This window comes from Prinia subflava, chromosome 2 (genome assembly GCF_021018805.1).
Source record: "Prinia subflava isolate CZ2003 ecotype Zambia chromosome 2, Cam_Psub_1.2, whole genome shotgun sequence".
Taxonomy (NCBI): domain Eukaryota; kingdom Metazoa; phylum Chordata; class Aves; order Passeriformes; family Cisticolidae; genus Prinia; species Prinia subflava.
The window spans coordinates 45,062,248-45,083,916 of record NC_086248.1 but is presented as its reverse complement, the minus strand read 5'-3'; the positions used below and the strand labels follow the sequence as shown (position 1 = coordinate 45,083,916).

The window sequence follows — 21,669 nt, the reverse complement described above, 5'->3', positions numbered from 1 at the left end:
GTGAAGCTCCTTTGTACTGAACCCAGTATGTCCTAGAAATCTTTCTGTGGGCAGCTGTACTCTGTATAAACAGTAATATAAACAACAGAGATTAAAGGGGCTCATCTCTCGCTGTTAAAGACAAACAAATACAATTGTCACAAATCATTTTGAGGTGATAGGGGATTTGGGGTGAGCAAAGCTGAACCTTGATTCCATGACCCTGTGGCACGCATCCAAGAGCAGTGAGAGGAAGCTCCCAGTGGTCCTGAAGCCCAGAACAGCCCACAAGCCATCCCAGAAGGGCACAGTCACTAGTGCTGCAAGGCTGCACCTTGGCAGCACTGCACCCATTCTGCCTCCTGCTTGGAGACGCCTCCCCTCACTTACCAGTGCTTAAAGTCGGCTGCACCAACTGAACTTTAATCCTGGGTTTTGGCACAACCCAAGCAGCAGGACACCTTCATACAAGCACACGTTCTGAACCTGTTGTTTCCTTACACAGTTTGGTAGTTTCCCTAAACAGCTGCTGCTTCCAAAGATCCTTGGCCCTCCTTCTCCTTGCTTTTAAGTTCCCGTTCATTTAGAATTCAGGCATTTACATTTCTCCGATGGAAAATGGACATTTGTGATCAGATGTTCTGGACACCCCTATACATCAGAAATCAGGGGAGAGGAGTTTAAAATACCACACTACTACTAGTCTGTGCTGCTTCTCCTTCCTGCTTCAAAGCCCATTGCTGCTCTCCCTGGTCAGATCCCCAAGGCAGTGCAGGGTGCTCTTCTTGACACCTGCCCATTTAAAACAACTGTGGATTTGCAGTCAGAGAAACCCCCCCTTCATTGTCCTGCCCTCAAGATCAGACTGACAAGGAAGGCTGGTGGAATGTTTTTTTGTCTTGACTCCTGGCATGGGGTCCTTTGGATATTTCATTTACCAGACATGCTGCACCTGCAGTGCCTTCAGTTTTTCCTGGTCTCTGCATGCAATATATCACTGTTGTGGTCTCAGTCTTGTAACTATCCTACTTCGGTTTGTCATAAGGTGACAGAAGAATGCTTTATCTGACATGTGGTGGGTCAGATTTCTGAGAGACTTTGGGAAAAGATGCTCATTGGCATGGGTGACTAGACCAGGCCCATCCACTTCAGGGCCCTTGTAGGCCAGAAAGGTGCGCATATATATATATATATATGTGTGTGTGTGTGTGTGTGTGTGTGTGTATATGTATATATATATATATATAAAAAAGAAAGAAAATTACCACCATGTCAGAACCCAAAGTTACATGGTTTCCTTTGAATTTTTTTTTACCTACTTTTCATAACTTTGTACTGAAAGAAGATGTTTACAGCATGGAGAGTTTCATCAAACAAAACTGCTCAACAGCCTTATCTCAATCCCACAATATCTTAATTCAACGTTGTTACCTCTTCCATCTCCTTTCCTTGCACACTAAACAGAATATACAAAGGGCACATGGAAAAGCCTCAATGCAGTACAGACAGGGCAGATTTTCTGATTCAACATCAGTCTCTTCAGTTTTTTGTTTTCCACAGACACTATGAAATATGTAGAATTCTTGTATCTACATAAGTTGCCCATTTCTAACTGAAGCAGGATTCAACAGATGATCTGCAGCATGGAAGACAAAAAGTTTCTTAAACTCCTCCACTCTCCATAAATGCAAAGGAAAACTTCAGCTGGCAGCCAGCACACTGCAGTACTGATGCTGTTCCTAAAACATACAAACCAGTCCCCAGCATGTGTTGCTGCAGACACTTATCTTTAAATGTGTACATTTGAATGTTTTTGAATGCACAGAAACCGGGCAATGTAAATAGAAAACAGTTTTAACATGACACAGAGACACAGGGTAATGCTCCCTCACATCACACAGCTAAAGCTTCAGCCGACAGTGCCGGCTACATGACAGAGATGCTCCATCAAGCCAGTGCTATGGCTCTGCAAAACTGTAAATGATTACAGAATAATGCCCTGCAATCAGAGAACAAAATGTGTGCTGCAGATTAATCACTTTCCAAGACGGGAAGGGAAAGATAGGCTTGAGAGATAAATCTGGCTGGGGTGTTTATGCAAGCGTATCATGCTTCTTAGTACTGAATGTCCCAGAACTTAGAGAGGAAGTAAACAATGTGCTGGGGGGGTGTGCGGGGGGTGCGCGAGGGGTGTGCATGTGCCCGAGCTCACAACCCCAAATAAGACAGCTTGTGAAAAATGCTGAACTTTCAGTTCTGAAGCACGGGCGTCAGGAGCCACTTTATTGCCAGCTGTACTGCTCCTGCCTGGGAAAATATAAAACAAGGAGCCCTTCAGATACAGCCGACACTTCTCTCTGGCATTTCAAACTTCCCTATTAAACTCCACAAGGATGCCCACGAACTCCTGAGCCTTCTCCCCCATGTTGCCACAGCAGCTACAGCAGATGGGCAGTGCATTTGAAGGCAGGGACTGCAAGCACTTCTGGTTGGGATTTACTTCGGGAAGCACACTCTGGCAACCTACATTTTCAGTGTCCCTCTAGCATAAAATCACACTGCTTTTGGCTGTTCAGGCAACGCCAGCTTTCATGCATTTCTCTTTTCTCTGTAAACATATTTACATTTGTAACTCCTAACTGGCTTAACACTACACAGGCATTTCAAGGAAAACTCTACCAGCACTTGAATTAAATGCAACACTTTGACAATCAATTACAAACACAGTAAACTGGCAGCAATGGGTGCAAGAGAGGCTGGTGACATGGATTTAGATCAAGGGCTGAACAGGTTCATTGGGAAGGCTTTCTGCAAAAGCTCACCAGGGGCCTACGCCACAGCAGACTGAGTCACCAAAGTGACACATTACAAAAAAGTTAGAAAAATCTTCATGCTGAGAGTTTTAGTTGTCATCAATGGCTTTGGAAGACATAGGGGCACCATGCTGCAATTCTTCACCTGAGGATGACAGTCTTATACCAAATTTATTTCCACACAGGAGCTAATAAAAATTTCCTAAAAGCTGAAGTGAGAGGTAGTGCTGGGGTATGCACTGCAACAGTGCTGCATATAGGAAAAATACTTCACAGAAACCAACTACTGACGCTCCTTCTCCCTGCAAATATCTGGCTCTCTATTAAAACAAATTAACAATACGCTGCTAATAACAAGACATAGCTGATATAGCTGTGAGGTTCCCCTAAAGCAAAATCCTACCAATGCTAGTAATTGATTCAGCAATGTGCACCAGTTCAATGGCACAGGCGTCTCCAATTCTTGGAAACATTATATCCACTCTAATTCTCCCCCCAAGGTCACCACAACCAGAAAACCCCACGCGTAGTGACCCAGAGAGCTGTGTCCAAACAGCTGTTATCAATAGCCTGGGAAACTGAAGCACTGCACCTGAAAGGCATCGGCCACCACAAGTAAATCCCTCAGCCAACCTGCCAGAGTAGCTTGGAGAGCAGTGGCAGAGAACGAACTGCAGATTTCTCTTGCAGGGGAAAAAGCAGGGTGTGCTAGATTTGCCTTTGCACTATTTGTTGCAATGTATGTTTGCATACACTTTATTGCAATGGAAAGAGGACAGGACACCCTGTTACCTGATTGAAGTTTTGAACTTTTATCATGAAGGAACAAGAGATTCATAGATGACACACTCTATGTCCAAGCTGTTTTACAGGTCAATACAAGGTTATTCACACCAATAAATGACTTGGTCTAGCTAGCACCATAATTCAGTATGAGTTTCTCAATCCAATTCTGATAACAAAACACTGTCATCAGCATCCATAGATGTGAGGGCATTTTACCAGAACCATTAAAGACCAGGCATGAAGTTAGCATCAGAGGCAGAAGGGGCAAGAAACCATGAAGCAGTATCAGAAAAGGTCGGCTACATCATTGTATTTTGAAGTCTAAATCCACCAAATCAGAGGGTCCTTACTGGAGAACACAGAATACGCTATGACTATGGACTATACACTTTCATGCCTTCTATTTTATCAGTGATGATCTTGAATGTCTCCTCTCTTTTCACAGATAAGGAAGGAAAAAGGAACAGCCCCTCACCATGGAAATAAGAGCAATTTCTACTTATGCCATTAAATACTTTAGGGACAGCTCAGTAGCCCTATGAATTGTAAAATCTCAGATGATGTTTGGTGTCTAGGTCAGGCCACAGAGAAGTAAGACATCCAAGTCTCTTTGAGACAGGACCCTCCATCTCTTACACAAATGAGCAACCTCTCAGTACCCAGTATCGGCAGAAGGAACAGGATTATCCAAATGACTAAGGATTTGCACACTGACAGGAACAGGACTGCTTACCTAAGGGTGGATCAGTCAAAAATATAAACAGTGCTCTAAATTATAGGTGGTGCTCTGAGCCCCACCTACACCTTGTATTGTCCAACACTTCCTACTACAAAACCCTGTTTGTTCCTCAGCACTAATAACTTTGCAAACCTGAACTAAAACTGGGATTAGAAACAGGGTAAGCGGTCCAGGATAGGCAAGCAAGACACAGGAAATACACAATCCTGGGGCAGGGGAGAAATGTGGAATGAGGAGCTGGACAAAAAAAAAAAAACCAGACAAGCTGGACAAGCAGAACAGTTACGAATACCAGAGGGGGCGGGCAGAGGTGTGGGAGATCACAGGAAAAGGAAGGAGGGATGCATGGAGCAAGACTGGGAATCGCAGAAAAAGAGACTGGGATGAGAGAACAGAGTAAGGAGCTTTGGGAGGGGAGAAGAAGATAGAGTGCTGGGACAGTGCTTGTCAGGGAAGCCTATGGATACCGAGGAGACAAATGACACAGACAAGCACACCAGGAAGGGCGTATTTCTTTAGTCAGAGCCAAGTGCAACAACTGTGGCACAGGGCCCACATAGAGAGCACAGGGGATGAGCTGAAACCCTATGAACCCCTTGAAGGATCCAGCCTAACGAGGAGAGTAGGGGTGGATAGAGCCTGTGAGCTCCTTACTAATAACAGTGTCATAGCCAGCATGAGAAGTAATTTCAAGTGTTAGAGGCAACTCTATTTCCAACATGTTGTACTTCACAAGCAGTTGACTGTTATATTGATACATTTTTTCTGTGTAGATTTTTGGGTAAATAAAGAACGCTCTTATTTAGTCCATCTGCTTAGCCCTTCACTGAACAGTGAGAATTATCCAGAGATACTCCAGTGATCTACAGTTTGTGGTCAAACCATGCAAAATCTCCCTGGCAGTTCCTAGAAAATGGGGAAAACCCATCACTGGCTTGGCTCAAACCCACCCACTGCATCACGGTATTTCTAGTGAGAAAGCTGCTGGCCCTCACAAGTCTGTAACCACCTCGAAGAATTAGTGGTCTGATACCTGAAACAGTTTTCTGCAAAAAATAAAGAAAACACCACCTCTCTGACCATGAAAAGCCTTTTTTTTTTTTAACCAAACAGAACCAACAGGCACCAACAAAAACATCAAACCAGAATGCAGGCACTCAAAACTGGATAAATTTAGTAAGATGTCACAATTCAACTACAATTGAAGGAAATCCATATTTAATTTCTCAAACAACTGCTATCAACAGTTCAAGCAGTGTTTCTCCTTCAGGCTGAGAAGACACCAAATACACACTATTTCCCAATTTACTACTTTTTTCTTCTTTTCTTTCTTTCAATTAGAGAACATTGTCATTCCACATGCTTAGTACACGCCTGAATAAAAATGACACGTGAGAAGCTTTTACCAGGGTTAAGTCCTGACACAGCTGTTGGAAAAACCCAAAATGAACATTTTATCCTGGCCAAATCAGTGTTCTTTTCACTATTTATACTCTTGGATCCAGCAGCTGCAAGTGACGCTACAGGTCATACTGTCCAAAATGGACAAGCAATCTGAAGATCCTCTTAAGTTTTGGAGGCTTGCTGCAAGTTTAAGTAGAATACCAAACTCTGGTCAGAACTGATTTTTCAGCAAAAATTTCCATTAAAAAAAAAAAAAAGGTGCCTTTTTCCTGCTTTCATTTTTCAGCACCATAGGATCAACACTGGCTGTTCAGCTGATAATGCCCTCTTTATTTGAAATTATTTTTCTCCTTTCACCACCCACATTCATCTGGGACTTATTCAGTATTATTCTGCCTGACACTGGTCCAAAACAGCAAACAATTTCTTTAACAGCACAATAAGCAGACAAGACCCTAACAGAGCTGCTTCGTTGTCTAAGAACCCCCTCCCATAGCAAAAAATAAGGCTGATAAACTTGTAAGGAGGCTAGATACAGCTGTGCCTTTAACACTACAATCTCTCTGGTATTTTACATTTGGCATCTGGCATTTTACAAGCAGGGAAATATTTCTGCTGTACTTAGGCCTTCTGTCATCTGAGAGAGGTGGAGATTTATGCCCTTTCTCCTTCTAAATTAGACTACTTCAGTGCCCTATTTTATATTCCTCCTGACAGATCCCTATTTTGTATAAAACAAAAAGTACTACTGTCGCTGCGTTGCATGGCCAAAGCCCTTTCCAGCTGAAAGGGAAAACTCCTGCCACCAAGTCAAGCAGCAAGATGCAACTTTGCAGTTAAAACTGAAAGGATAAAATAACTTTGCCCAGCAACATATTCATTTCCAGCAGGATTTGATAAAATTACAATTCACTCTCCACAAAAAGACTAAAACATTAAACATATTATACTGAGAAAGTCAAAATAGGTCATTCAATCAGCGTTATTCCCTCTTCATTTCACACATAATACAAAGCAGTTAAGTAGTTTCTCTTGCAATTAGCATCATCTTTGTCTCCTTGGTGTCTAAAATACACTGGAGATATGAAGCTGCTCTGTACTGCAGCCCAGGCCTTGCTTCCCACCATCAACTTCTCAATAAATACAGAGGTGAAATCCTGTCTTCAATGATTTCAACAATGATAATTTTCTTTTGTTATTCCAATTCCCTGGTCTATCATCTCAAACAATAGGCCTTTTCCCTCTGATTAAGAAAGAGTACAGGTGCGCTCAGGAAGAACCCCAGCATCCCCAGCTGCTAATGCACATCCCACTCCACGTTCCAACCAAGAGTTGTTACCTGGCAGAGCCCTGAAGAAAGTGGGCTAGGAACAGCCTTCATGAGGAACGGCAGGGTTTTAAGAGATCTTCCCTGAATGTGAGAAGTCTGACATATGCTTTGGATGAATTTTAATTTAGAAGAATGTTGGAAAGATTTTATTTATGTTTCTAATTAGGTAAACAGTATGCTTCTTCCACCTGCTTTGAGCTACCCCACTAGGCCCAGTAGACATCAGATGTCTATGAACATACATCAGGTTGATTTACACCCTACCGCTAGCTCACGGAATCCTTCCTCCTCCCAGTCCCGTATGCCACTGCCTTATGGACTACACACTTCCCTTCTTTTTTGTTTGGAAAATGGCCTCATTATTGATTTTCAAGTATCTTCCTAAGCACACAGCTCCCTTCCCCATAGCTTTATATAGAACAGTTCCTCATAAAAGACTTCTCTCCTACCCCAGGCATCCAAACCTTCTAGCACATTTTAATCAGAAGTATTTTTGCCGTGCATGAATCAGGATGCGAGAGCACCAGGGTAAGAAATAAATCTCCACATGCCATGGGAAGTGAAAATCACACTGTCAACATCATGATGAACATGATACTAGGTCGGAGCTTTTGGCTGCTGCACAAGCTAGGCTGGAAACCTCTGGCCCAATTCATGCAGAGCTCTGACATGACTTCCATTTGCAAATCGAAGGCTTTAGATGTAGCCCACTTATCTGGGACACATAAATGGCTGGGGCTATGAATTCAAAAAATGCTTCAGAGTTTCTACAGCACCTCAGTGGCAGCATCATTTTCAGTGCCAAAGTTCTTGTCCTACAGAGGCATAGAAGAGTCAGCAGCCTCCCATTGTAGGTCTTGATGCATACTTAAAGAAGCACCACTCACTCTGAAACCTGACATCTCACACAAACGGTTTTGAGTTCCCCTATACAGTGGAACTCTTAGGCACAATAGATCGTGTTGCACAAAAACAGGGACAGCAGCTCTACATGTCTCAGCTTACAAGCATCTCAGGACACGACCTGAACTGGCGACACCTTCTTGTACAAATTCCTGGAAAAAAACATTCTCTGAAAATTAGTCAAGGTCCAGAGCAGTTGTGCAGAACAAACAGTGAGTTATAGGCTTTCAGGAAACCACATCACTGCTCTCTGCACAAAACCAATCAGCAAAAAAGGTGATAATGTGGGAGCCTGTGAAACACTCACAATAAGACATTCTTTCTTGAGCACTGTTCTCACTTGTCAGATGCCAAACTTTATGTACTAAAGCATATCTAGAACTTAATACGTGAAACTGATAATCCTCCATGAAGTATTAGCAAATATATTTACGCAAGATGAGGGTTCACACAAAGTCGGAAACTTTTGAACTGGATTAAGTCTCACATTTAAAGGTATGTTTACACTGCAATTTTCATGTAAGAAAGTGGGGTTAACCTTGGTCACAGTGTGTCATTGGAGAGCTGCAATAGGTGCTTGAAGAGACAGTGTGGAGAGAAAAAACCCCAGATACAGCAGAGGATTTAAAAACACTGCTATATGAGTACATATCAAGACAATTCAGTCCACATTCTAGACAAAACAAATACAGCCTTGGAATTCAGCCCACGTCCTAAAATTATTTCTTTAGGATAATGCATTTATTCTTCTGCATCATATTTTGGAAAAAGTATAGAAATCAATGTGATACAACATGAGAAAACACTAAGTTATAAAGGCAAATTGTCTCCAGAGTTGAGCTGCTGACTGTCTAAACTAAGAGAGCAGCTTGTATTAGATATTACTAGGTAATGAATGCATTTTTAAATAAAACTTTGTTTATTTAAGTATGACACTGTTACTAGCGCTCCCTGGTCATACTCACTCCTCACATGGGGCTCACGCTCAGCTGCAATCAGGATTTTTGGCACTGCTGGCTTGAGTCTGTCTAGCACTAATGCAAATGTGTGCTCCTGCTTTAACATGGCCTTTAGCAAGGATGAGAGTCAGACCTGCCTTCTTTACTTCACCAACCCATGAAACTTGTACTGTCATAAACCTACATCCGTGCAAACTCTTTTTCATTCCCACTCCAAACTGGGCAGTCACAGCAGCCACGACGCAGAGTGAAGCCCCAGCAGACACATCCTGATGTTTTTGGGTGTTCTTCTATCTGTCCTCCCACAGCAGACTGCCATCTGTCCTCATCGGTATTCCGACTTATCTGTTGTCTCCCACTCCTCTAGGGTTGGGATAAGCAGATGTTACCTCCCTGTTCAAGTCCTGGCAAGCAGCCCAGACCTGCCCTTTCTGCTCGCGTGACTCAGGAGCCAGCAAACCTACCGCAAACTCTTACCTAGGACTGAGTCCCACCCCCTGATCACAATCCCAGGAGGGCCATGGCCTCTGCTGCTCCCTAGAGTGCCCAAGACCTCTGAAGGCCAGGGATGGGGAGACAGGTTGGCCTGAAGACACTGCAGGGTTGAGGGCTGGGTAGCGAGGAGCCCCCAGGCAGACACACAGCACAACACAGAGTGTGAAGACAGCCTGAGAGGTAGGTGTCAGAGGAGAAAAATGGCTCCTTTGGCAGTACTTCTGCTGCCTGCCCTCATTCCAGAGCTCACAACTAGATTTTGGTGTGGAGACATCAGCTCAGACCCACCCTTCACCTCGGCACGGGCAGTGGGTGAAGGGACGCAGAAGTGGCGTGATCCAGTGACTCACCCCACGGAAATGCACCTGATCACGGGCAGCACTCAGGTGTACGGCAGCCCCAGGCTGCACAGGCACAGCCCTCGTCCCACAGCCTCCTGACCCCCAAAACTGGGGGCACACAGTGCAAAGGCCCTGAGAACATGCTGTCAGTGCCACACGGCATCGTCCTCTCTTCACAGGGTCCTTCCTCCACCAGTTCTTCTGGCAATGGTCCGTGGGCTGCCTCTACCCTTCTGTATCAGCATGCACTGTCCTCACACCTCTCTTTACATGCAGTGAATAGAAACTTCACCATCAGGGGAAAAATAATAAAGAAAAGCAAAATAATACCTTGCCAAATAAACACGTTCATGTGAGAACCCAGCATTCCATAATTAAGCTCTAAAGTATGTAGCATGTTGTGATAGAGCAAGCAATATATTCAATTTGTTAGCACAAGTCTGTTATAAGAGCTAATTTTCACAAAGCATTTCTTTACTAGTACAGATCCACAGAAAGGCACTTCTCTGTCTGTGAAATCTTAAAAAGGAATTTGAAAAAGTATTTAAATAGCCTTTATTTTTAATAGGTACCAGCATACAGATAAAGAAAATTGCCCCAGTAAGCAAAGTCCAGGTAGGACACACAGAGAGTTATTACAAGCACATCAATGCCACTAACTCCCAACCTGCCTCAAATTCCCTGTAAAGCAGCACCGTAAGCGTATCAATCCTTGAGCAAACGTGCAAGGTGGATGGCCCAAAGAAAGGACTCTGGCTTTGCAGGGCAAGAGGAGCTCCTCCTGGACCTCACAGCAAAGCATAGCACCAAGAGAAACCACTCTGGCAAAAAGCAATGCTCTTCTCTAACCCTACTGGAAGGCTACCCTTGCTATTTCACACCAGGGATGAGGCAGAGCACTGATGCAACCACTCACTTGTTCCCAACTCCTCACACTCTGCTGGCATTGCTTTTCATCAGTCCTGTAGCCTAATTGTCTCCCCACTATATCCCCAGCCACAACATGCCCTGCACAGCTATGAGCCAGCCCTCCACCTCCCATGGAAGTGCACCCTGCAACTCTTCAGCTGGTATTACCAGTGGAAAGGATGGACAAGGTGAGGTAGGATATAATGTCCCTGGAGTCTCCTAAGACAGGAATGAGAAACAGGGGTATGGGGAATTGAGGTACGGATTTTTTTTTTTTAACTATTGGTATTTGGAAATTGAACAATCCTCTCTGGTTCTCACTCCCCTCACAGATTTTAGATCAATGACCTGTGACACCTCTTGGCCAACAACACTGCCCAGGAGATAACTTAGGTAATGCAGTTGATGAATACAGCAAGACTCCTGCTGTTATTGGAGACAACGCTCCACTCCAGCGGTGGCCTGCTCTCAATGGCTGTAGGAGCCCTCAGGAGCCCTCATCCACACAGAGCTGAAGATGACCTCCCTACAGGGCACCATGGTGTGCCCCAGCCACTCCTAGATCCCCTCTCCAGCCCTGCATACCTGAACTTTTCCTACTCCTTCACCCCAAAGGGGCTGGGGTCACATCACCACAGGGCTCCAGGTCCCCCTGCAGCTCCTGGCAGGCTGAGAACCACAGCTCTTTCTCTGCCACCTCAAGCAGACGAGCAAGAGCTGTGCCCATCACTAGCAGAAAATGCTTGGAAACATGCAAGTTTGCTTAGGAAGCTAAGCTGTCAAATGCCAAATACACATAGGTAAGGAGTTGGACCCTATCAGTGGTACAACTGTATCCCACACACACAACTGGAACATCAGGAAACTGGTACAGCCAAGAAGACAAGCACGGGATACCCCAACCTGACCTTGTCTGAAGCAAGTTAGAACAAAACATCTCACTCGGAAGGAAAATCCCCTTCTGTAGACAAGCCACTTTTTAATAATAAGTGTTAAATGGACTATTCAAGCAGGTAATTAATGTTAATTAACATATGTCAGGCCATAAATTGGCTAAATGCACCTCATTTTCCAAGCCTGGTGTGTGGCAATGCTCAGGAAATTGTAACAGAACAGTCTTAAGATTGCAGAAGCATAAAAAAACCCGAGCAAACAAAAGGTTAAGCATAATCTTCACTTAACTCATGGTGTGCTGAGCCAGCAGTACAGAAAACTGCATGACTATGCACATTACTTGAAACTTCATTTTGCTCCTGAACCGCTGCGCTACGCACATATCGTCAGTCCCAAGAAAAGCCACACTAAAAAAAAAGAAAAAAATCAACCCACAGCTCCCTGAGTGCTGTGTTATCAGCCAGGCCTTTATTGAGATCATCACTTTGTGAGGACCTGGACGCACCTCCTGCTCCAGGACCTGGCCAAGCTGTGGCCCTTTCCAGAGCCAGTTTGAGAATCGCAGTTTTCCATGGCAAGGGGAGCGAATCAGCAGCGGGAGGATGCTCAGAGCTTGCCCTTCTCCAGATAGAGTACCTCCAAATGCACAGGGCCTCTTGCCTTTAAAACAAACTAATATTGACATTTTGTAATGGTGCCCTTGGGCACATTTTCTGTGACAGACATAGGAGTAAGGCTTTTTAAAAAAAGTGGGAGAGAAACAAGAACATGTAGAGACTTTCGTCTAAGTAGCAACTTGCATTAGGAAACACTTTCAGTTTCTCCTTTGGCAAGCTGCCACTACACCAAGACCCACTTTAATTGCATTGCAAATAAGGAACAATCCTCACAAAAGATTTTCCATACTTCCACGCAAAATAGCTGGCTGCCAAAATCTAGCAAGGCACCTTTAGGAGGCTGCCACCTAGAGCAATGCTTTGGCTGCTTATCCCGTTTTCCCTTATCTCCAAGGCAATCCCTTCGACCTCCCCTTTGAAGCCAGCACACCCACCGTAATTTTCTGGGGTGATTTCATGCTTGTTCACCCCGTCCACCCCAGGCGAGCTGGCTGAAACCCACCTAGCGACTGCAGGAGGGTACGCGGGGGCTGCCCCAGAGCTGCCTACCTTCTAGTCAGGGCCGCTACTTTGTCCACATCAGCACAAAGAGCTTTCACAAAACCACACAGCTAACCCTAATCACTTGCCTTTCTAAATGCACCAGCACGTGCCCAGCCTCCCCTAATCTCCCAGGATTACAGCAAAGTAGTGTAGCACCACCAAAATGACTCGAATACAAAATGGCCTCAAGAGTAAGACACTGCTTGCTTCACCAGGACAACATCAAGCAGAAGCAGAATGTTCCAGGGCAGCAGTGCCAGGACATTTCTCCTCTCCAGCCTCGTAGTCTCAGACAATGTTTGTTCAAGCCAGTGCAATACATCAGATATAGCTGCCACTAAGGTGAATTAATTTTTATTAGCGTTAACTGTGTACTTTCAAACACACAGGTAAGAATGGAAGCCAACCTCTTACTCTCAAGGTTCTTACTTTAAATATGCTCAAATTTTAAATATGTACAAATATTGACACTAATAAACCTATTACAGACAATGTCAATTGCTGCATGACTGTTTTAAGTAACCCTCTGTCTCTGAAGAATGAAGGGACATTGATTCCAGCGTTTATCATGCAGATCTACCTGGCAGTGATACTATCCACATCCTCATTGACTGGAAGTTTCCCATTCACATCAAAAGTTGAGTTTATCAGAGCCTGTGATTCTTTGCAGCTGAAGACTTTCACCAAGGTGATGTGTTTACGTCTGCATTTAACAAGTCCTTCAGCAGAGGTGCTCCTCACTGTCACACTGTGGATCAAACAATATCAGTGATTCTGGGAGAGTTACTTAATTGGTCTCTCTCTCACTGCTCTAATAGCTGTCACCTGCCTGCATGAGCGGGAGAAAAGAGAGATCTTTGATGTACATTACAGATATGAAATAACAATGTGCGCTTATATCTACATATGGTTTCTACTGGAAAGTTTAAAAGTCATTTGTTACTGTGATACTAAAGTGTACTCCTCTTTGATGCAAGACATTTTTTATCTAGTGGTTTCAACCGCTGGAACCACACATCTCTTTACACTGCTCAGCACAAAAGTCACTTACAAATGTTTCTGAGCATTTTGTTAAAGCACAACATAGTAAAGCTTTGATCAGGTAAGATGCTTAAGCAGCAAGTTTAAGCACACAAGTAATCCCAGCGAAGTCCCAAGGATCCATTCACGTGCTTAAATCCATGCTCTCTTCGGTAGGTCAAAACTTAAAATAATCAGGCTAGAGCTTGTAACTCGAATTCTTCTGTACAGATGAATAAGTCAACACAAAAATGTATTTTAAAAATATAATAGAAGGCTGGAAAATATATTCTTGCTAGATAATTGGGAAACAGAACTTTTAAAGAAATAATAAGAAAAAAAGTTTAAAAGTCAGCAGAGGAAAAAAAAGAAACTGATGCAGACTCCAGTTTTATGTTGCCACTCCTGATAAAGACATTGTGTGTCAGTCCGAGGACGGAGAAAAAGAAGAAAGAGAGTGATGTTACTTCCTTCTCACATCTTTGCAAGAAGATGATAAAAATACACATCTTGTGTATCAGCATCTGGCTAACAGATTTAGACATCTGTCTACATCACTGGCAAATTTCTCGAGCCTTTTCAAGTCTCAGTAATTAGAGAAGAGACTCGTGCATTTGCTACACTGAAGGGACTGCAGCCCTTTGGTACATACTGGCCAATAAAACATGGTAAGAAATGTACAAAGTTTACAAAAACCTCCAGTTCAAAGTAAATACCCCAGCAGCTAGGGTTTATCTTTTATGGGAAAGATGAATACAACAGATGTAAAACAGAATAGGCTTCTGATATGAAAAACAAATCAAAGCAAATCAGCTACATTTAAATTTGGGAATTGCTGGTATCTCTGTAAAAAGGACAAGATTCACAGTCTTGCCATACCGCTTAACAAAGAGGAAAATAGTCCCCCTAGTGAACTCCATGTAGAAAAGACTGTTTCACAAGACAGTGCTGCAAGAAATTACAAAATAACATTGTGGGAAGAGGTATGGAATTACTTAAGCTGTAGTGAAACTGGGCACCTCTACTACGTACATGGACAAAAAGCTTTTTCAGTCTCCTATTTCAAGATTATTGAGGGAAGTGAGTGTTTCACCCTAAATACTTGCAAGGTAAAACCTGGTTTTTAAATCAGCACCCTAGTTTTGCAGGACTTCAACTGGGTAGCAGATACCTGAATGAGGAAAGATCCAGTCATCAAGGAGCTCTGTAAAGTACCTGGAACAGTCACCTGGCACAGTGCATTTCACAAGGGTGAAACCAGCTCACCCTGGGATCTCTTCCCCCCTCCAGTGACGACATACCGACCTTCCCTAAGTATTCAAGACAGAAGCAGATATTGGAACATGCACGGAAACTCTCTGCAGTGGTTTGGAAGTGTACAGGATTGTACCAACCGGGACTGCCCGTGGCACACAGGAGTGTGTGGAGCGTGGCACCTCTGCAGCACCGCACTGTACATGACTGCCCTGGTTAGCTTCAGGCACTATTAGGTTAGCCAACATTCCACCAGGGCCAGGGGGAGGGAGAAGCAAAGACGATTGTTGAGGGGGTGTGTTGGGCAAACCTTATCCGAATTACCGGAAACATAAATGCCTTCCTGACCACATCTGAAATATTCACTTCTGCTTTAATGCCATAGGCACGAAAAAAAAAGTGATAGTTGTAACTTTAATTTATAGCTCTTAAAATAATTGTTTGAGGAGAATAATCCTGGCTATGTTTACGGATTATGGTATTCGGCACATCTCACTGGAAACAGTATTAATATTTCATACATAATAATATATCAGGTAGTAAGACCAAGTTCTCCTCTTCTCTTTGTTTAAAATAACAATTTTCCCACTCAGTGGCAGAGCAGAATATTGTTAAATGGGCTTGCTGCCTTCAACGATGAATTTAGCTGTGTAAAAATATTCTAAATTAAGACAAAAGTCTTCTAACACAGAACTATCTTCTGTTCATTTCAAGTGTCGGTAAAACTAGCAATCTGAAGAAGTCTAAGGTGAAAAGCTGACATTAGTTCCTGAAGAGTTGTATTCATTACCTGTGAAGGAAACAGACGATAATAACATATAAGGTGTTTTAACATCAGGAGACTAAGATGGAGTCCTCATGTAAGAGAGTTGTCTCTGCACAAACTAAGCTACTCTCCAGTCAAGAAACTGAAGTAGTCCTCTTCTGAATGTATACACACTTGAAAAAGAAATCCTAGCCTTGCTAAGAAATTACATTTTTCAGTTTTAGATGCCTGGCAAATTATTAGCTCCTGGCCTACCCTTTGCCCCTTTCAGGATGCCCGTACAACTGCACCCACCGTTAGAACTACTGAATGCCTCACCCTAACTTCAGAGACAGCTCGCAATCATTAGAAGCAGAATTTGCTGCTACCAGTGTGCCTGCATCTTGTGAGAAAGGTCATCCTGAAGGCTTGTGAGAAACTTCTGAACTAAATTATAACAAAAGAATCTCAAGGGATCCAAGTTTTTAACATTTTAATTAGCTCCAAGTACCAGTTAATGCTGCTTAGCAAAGGAATCAATATCAAATTAACAGTATAAATTGTCAGAAAAATTGTGACAGTATTAAGGATACTAATCAATGTAAGCACTTCATGTTATGGCCCAGATTCTGCTTCTGCTTGAGTGAAAAGGAGCTGTACCACCAAATTCAGCTAAAACAATGTCAGCCCCATTGTTAGGTAGGTCTTCATTTGAATCAGATATTGAGAATTTACTGAAAATTCAAAGGACCAGATAAAAATACTGAATTTGTCACAGCAGCTGACATCTAAAGCCACTGTTTCTGTGTGAAGCCAAACAACTTACGAAGGTACACGCTGTCATTGGAAGATGTAACCCTTTATCACACTCCGCATCACACTTGTAAAGTCAGATCAAAATGCAACACCTAATACAGACACAAAAGCTGTAAAAAGGATGTTTGGTTTTAAAAGCCTCGTCTTCAACTAGCTACACCAGTGATAAAGTTTGTGTTTGTATTTTCCCCAGCCTGAGACAAGTCTGTCAACTCAATACTTCCTCTACTGTGCTTCATTTGGAAGGTAAAAATGACACAGCCGCACTTAAATTCCTAGCAGCAAGTCCTACTCGGGCACCAAAATACAAGTCAGGGCTGCTAGTACAGAAACTGCCAGAAATGTTTCATCTATGTAGTATTTCTGACCAACTTGTATACTGAAAGTTATCACCTGATCCAAACCTCAATAGATTGAAAGAGAAAATCTCATTTCTCTGTAAAAGCACCTTCAGCCATCCATTCAAAAACTCCGTGTCAGACGCCGCTAGTATCGGCCCTCAGCAGCAACTGAACCTTGCCGGGACTTCCTTCTGCAAACAGTATCGGCATCGAGCAGCACCTGCATTTCTGTACAGCTGCAAGTACGTGACATTTCGGCATCCAGCAGACGCTGACAGATGAACAGGAAAATGAGAAGAAAAAAAGCACTTCTGGAAATCACTTCAAATGTGCTTTACGTGCAGTTCTGCCTCCTTGTAGGCCTTATAAGACTCTTTTTTGAGGGTAAAACCCTGCCTGCCTGCAACGTGCTTTTGCACGCGCTGAGTAAACAAGCCACAAAATCAGATTTTTTCCCCCTTCATTTATTAAAACTCTAGTACTCTTAGCTGCTCGCTGTCGCAGTGCTGGACAGAAAACGCAGGGCTATCAGTAGACGGTGCTCTCATACACTGGCACTGTAGGAATCACAAACCAAGCATTCCCGTGGCTGAACAGCCGATAACTCCATGCTCTGATTACCTTTATGAAGAAAAGTCAAAACTGGAATTTCCCTCTACTGCCTTTGAGGAACACATGGGAAAAAGACTGAGGGTTTTCTTGACAAAAATAATAAAGTCGTTCTGTATTTGAGCTTTGAGACTCTGACTATGCATAAAAGCAATTCTGCTAATTTCCATCATGAATTACCTCTGGTGTTACCATCACTTAAAAAAAAAGGCACAACAAAACCCACACAACTTACAACTATTTTTCTTTCTCTCTCTCCGTCTCTCTTCCCTTGCTTATGTGCCTGTGCATCCAAAACCCAGCTCCGCTCCAGCGTGTACTCTGCCCCCAGAGTCAACAGCCCTCACCGCTTGTACACAGCAACAGGAAAGAGACAAAACTTTCCTTAATCCCTCCCTTAAAAAAAGCAAAACCGACAGGGTGACCACCATGAGCACGACCAGCACCAGCGCCCGGAGGGCTGCTGTCGGGGCCAGCCGCCAGCACGCCGCTCTGCGACCGCATTCTCCACGGGCAGCCCGCCCGTCGGGGCGGCGCGGCGGGAGCGCCGCGGCCCCGGGATCCCGCCTCACCTTCCACCCGGCCGAGCTGTTGCTGTCGCCCTTGTCCTTGAAGTAGGGCACGCAGCGGACCATCCAGTCGTAGATCTGGGAGAGAGTGAGGCGCTTCTCCGGGGAGCTCTCGATGGCGCGGGTGATGAGGTCGGCGTAGGAGAGGTTGCCCCACGCGTTGCGCCGCGACGAGCACTTCCTCGGCGCCGCCGCCGGGCCCCCGCTCAGCCCCCCGCCGCCTGCCGCCGCCGCTGCCCCCGGCGAGAGGCTCGGCCCCTCCGGGCCGCCGCCGGGCAGCGGGGCCAGCAGCCGCGCCGCCTCCTCCGGCACGGCGGTGGTCGCCGCCGCCGCCGCCGCCGCTTCTCCGCCCGCGGGGGCCGCGCTGCCGACGGTCATGGCCGAGCCGCCCCCCTCCTCCTCGTCGTCCTCCTCCTCGGGGATCATGGAGGCGGCGTCGGCGGTCGAGTCGCCGGCGGGCTTGGCTGGGCTGGCCTGCAGCTCGGGCCTCTGCAGGGGCCAGGTGCAGGAGCGGGGGCGGCTCTGCGGCTCGAACTCGGGGTCCAGCTCCACGTCCAGGGGCGAGAGCGGGGCGGGGGGCGACGCCTCTGCCATCTTGGCCTCCCCCGCGGGCGGCTGCGGGGCGCTGCGACGGGGCGGGCGGGCGGCCGCGACCCCGCTCCTCCTCCGCCGCCTCCTCGGTGCCGACGGGAACCTAGCAGGCGGGGGTCCGCCGGGCGGGCATGCCGCGCTCCGCTAAGGGCTGGCCGGCTCTCCGCTGCGCCCCGAGCCCCGCTCCCCGCGGGCGATGCGCACGCCGGAGCTGGGAGGCGGGGGGAGAAGGGGAGGGAGGGAAGGGAAAAAAAAAATCAGATTAGGAGCCGGAGCGGCCGCGCAGGGCGGCAGCACGGGCCGGGCGGTGCCGGAGGTGCCCGCGGCGCTGCCCTCCGCGCCGGCGGAGCGGCGGCCGCTCCCGCGGTGCGTGTGTGCGTTTGTTTATGTTTCACTCCATGCGGATGCAGAAGTAGCTCCCGTACCGCGCTGTATCCAGCCGGGAGAGGACCCCCCCACGCCCCCGGCGCCTCCGCGCTTGCTGCTCGTTGCTTTCGCAGATATCTTGCCTTTTGGGGGGGTGGTCCCTTGCGCCCTCCGTCGGCAGGAGGGCAGGGAGAGGGGTCCTCTGGGTTACGCCGAAGACTTTTTCCTTCTTCAAAACGCCCTAAAGGGAGCCGAAGTCTTAGCATACATCCAACTGCACACTAGCGTAAACCTGTCACTTTGCAGTGCTCCCAAGCCACGCGCAAGCAACCCCCCAAAATCCCACAGCCGACGGAACAGGGGGCAGGAGAAGGCCACTCCGAGAGCTGGTCGGTTAAAAAAAAAATAATAAATCCTCCTTCTTGCAGGGAAAAAGCAACCACAGCGGAACAAATCAAATCGCCAGTCTTCCAACAGGTCCAGTAGCTTTAAGCCCTCCCTAGGGCTGCCAAAGAGAATAGGTTTTGTTCCAGCATCAACACCACATTCATAACCTCCTTGCTCCTGCTGCTGCCATCTTGACAGTTTTCCCCCCTTCACTTAAGTCATTTAAAAAGCGCAGGCAGACGAGGCAGGGAAAGCCACATCGGGAGGGGCGGGAGGCGGTGGGGGGGGTGCTGGATCGACAGCCACCTCCACAACCGGCAGCAATCGAGATCCGAATTCACGGGAGGAAGAAGCAGTGCTGCTGCATGGTTCCTGCTGCTCTTGCGCCTTCAGCTCCAGAGAGCTTTCCCTTTAAAGGCGAAGGATGGGAAAACGGCAGAGCGCCCGCTCCCCCTGCGAGCAGCCGGCGAGAGGCAAGCGATCCGCCCGCGCCCAGCCCGTCCGCCGCCGCAGCCCGCCCGAGCAGCCTGTCACCCTGCTCGCCGCCGACTTCCACATCCCTCCTCCTAACAACCACCGGCAGCAACACAAAGTTATAGACACACGCAGGGAGACTCAACCAAACCGCACGGCTCGGCTCGGCCCGCCCACGGGCGGGCGGAGGGCGGGAGGCGCCGCGCAGGAGCCGCCCCAACAGGGCGGGAGCGCCGGGATGGGGGGAGCCGCCGGAGCTGGGCGGGCTGGAGAAGCCGCCGGCACCTGGCGAGGGCAGCGGTTCTCTGCTCGCTCTTACTGCGGCTCCGGAGCCCTGTCCGGCCGGCCCGGTGGAAAGCACTCAGGCCTCTCCAATAACCCGGTAAATCTCTCCAGGGGTTGTATTAGCCCTGTTTCTTTTCTGTACTTGTTTCCACTTGTCATAAATTATTCGTGCACGAGCTATTCTGATAAACTTTAAAATATAGAGTCTAATTTAGTAATTCTTTGAAAACTTTCACTCTGCCTGTGGATGATGGCAGGAACGTGTTCAGACATGTCCACATGCAAATATAATCCCACTGTACCTCCTCCTTGGAGGCCATGCCCTAGCAGAAAGCTCTTCGAAGTAGCTCACTTGAAGATGTAGTTAATTATGGGTTTGATAAAGGGGTGACCCACAAAACCAAAGAACATAAAAGCTGTTAATATGGATGTAGTTATAAATACTTCATGTGGCAACTTCTGTGTATCTGTTCTCGCCTGGCTTGATACTGACCTAGACTGTGGACTAGATTTAGTCCAACAGTAGCATTGTCTCTGAGACAAGATACAGACAATAGCATGGACTGAGAAGCAGGTGTGCTTCTGAAGATTTGCTGGGAAGAATTAATAGACAAACTATTCCTGATGTACTGCATTATAGACAAGTAGAGAGATTTGAAAACCATTCAGTTTGATTAGAAAAGAGCAAGGCCCTGATCCTGCATGCCTTACACATCCTGCTAAGTAAGGCCCTAAGGATCGAGTTAGGTTTTGAATTCGAGTGGCACTGAAGTTAGGCATAGTTTAGTGTGACTTTATTAACAAGGGACAGCATTTCAGCATGCATACACTTAATCCCTGGTTATCTAAAATATAGCAGGAGACACTGAATTAATCAGAATGTATGCAGTTTTGAGTAATGGAAATAATTTTCATTGCAACTCATTTTGGGTCACAATGTTGAGTGCCTTGCCATGGCTTTTGTTGTAACATGGCCCCTACAGGAATGCAAGGCAGCTCAAAAAGACACCAGCCACTCTGCAATTGTGACACTGGCATTTGTGTGTATGATTTATCAGTATATAAGGAGGAAAATCACAGTGGCATTGAAGAGCCAGCAACCAAGTTCAGACAAAAAGGCGTGGTGAGAAGACGCTTAATCCAACCACATCTCCAAGGAGCCTTTCCTTGTGGCTTTCAGCAGTTAGCCAGTGAAGCCTGGCTGTGAAACTGTGATTGGTGCTGAGCCCTTTCCCAAAACTAGCTACTGCTTGGGGCTGTTTTTGACCACTGCAGAAACCTCCACATGGAGCACATCCTGAGGTTCCAGGGAAGCATAGCACTTTGACCTTGGGCTGGGTTACAAGCAGCAAATCTAGTCCTGAATGATATTATCATCTTCATTTATTTATTTAATTGGCATTGCATTACTCTATAGACACTGCTATTAGGTCTCATTGTACTGGATGAAGGCCCTGCACGTGGTTAGCAATGCTCCGCTCCCTGGCAGAATTGCAGTCT

General features: G+C 46.1%; 1 protein-coding gene across 2 annotated transcripts in view; it reads right to left on the bottom strand.

Moving 5' to 3' along the window:
* Positions 1–19,438, bottom strand: part of FOXO3 (forkhead box O3) — an 88,627-nt gene extending 69,189 nt beyond the window's left edge. Inside the window, exon 1 of one of the 2 annotated variants that reach the window (XM_063389759.1) lies at positions 18,070–19,438. In XM_063389759.1, coding sequence (XP_063245829.1) covers positions 18,070–18,660 — 591 coding nt within the window. In that variant the 5' untranslated portion in view covers positions 18,661–19,438. The remainder of the gene's footprint in view (positions 1–18,069) is intronic. The other variant, XM_063389760.1, reaches the window with a different exon arrangement.
* Between the last annotated feature and the right edge of the window lie 2,231 nt (positions 19,439–21,669).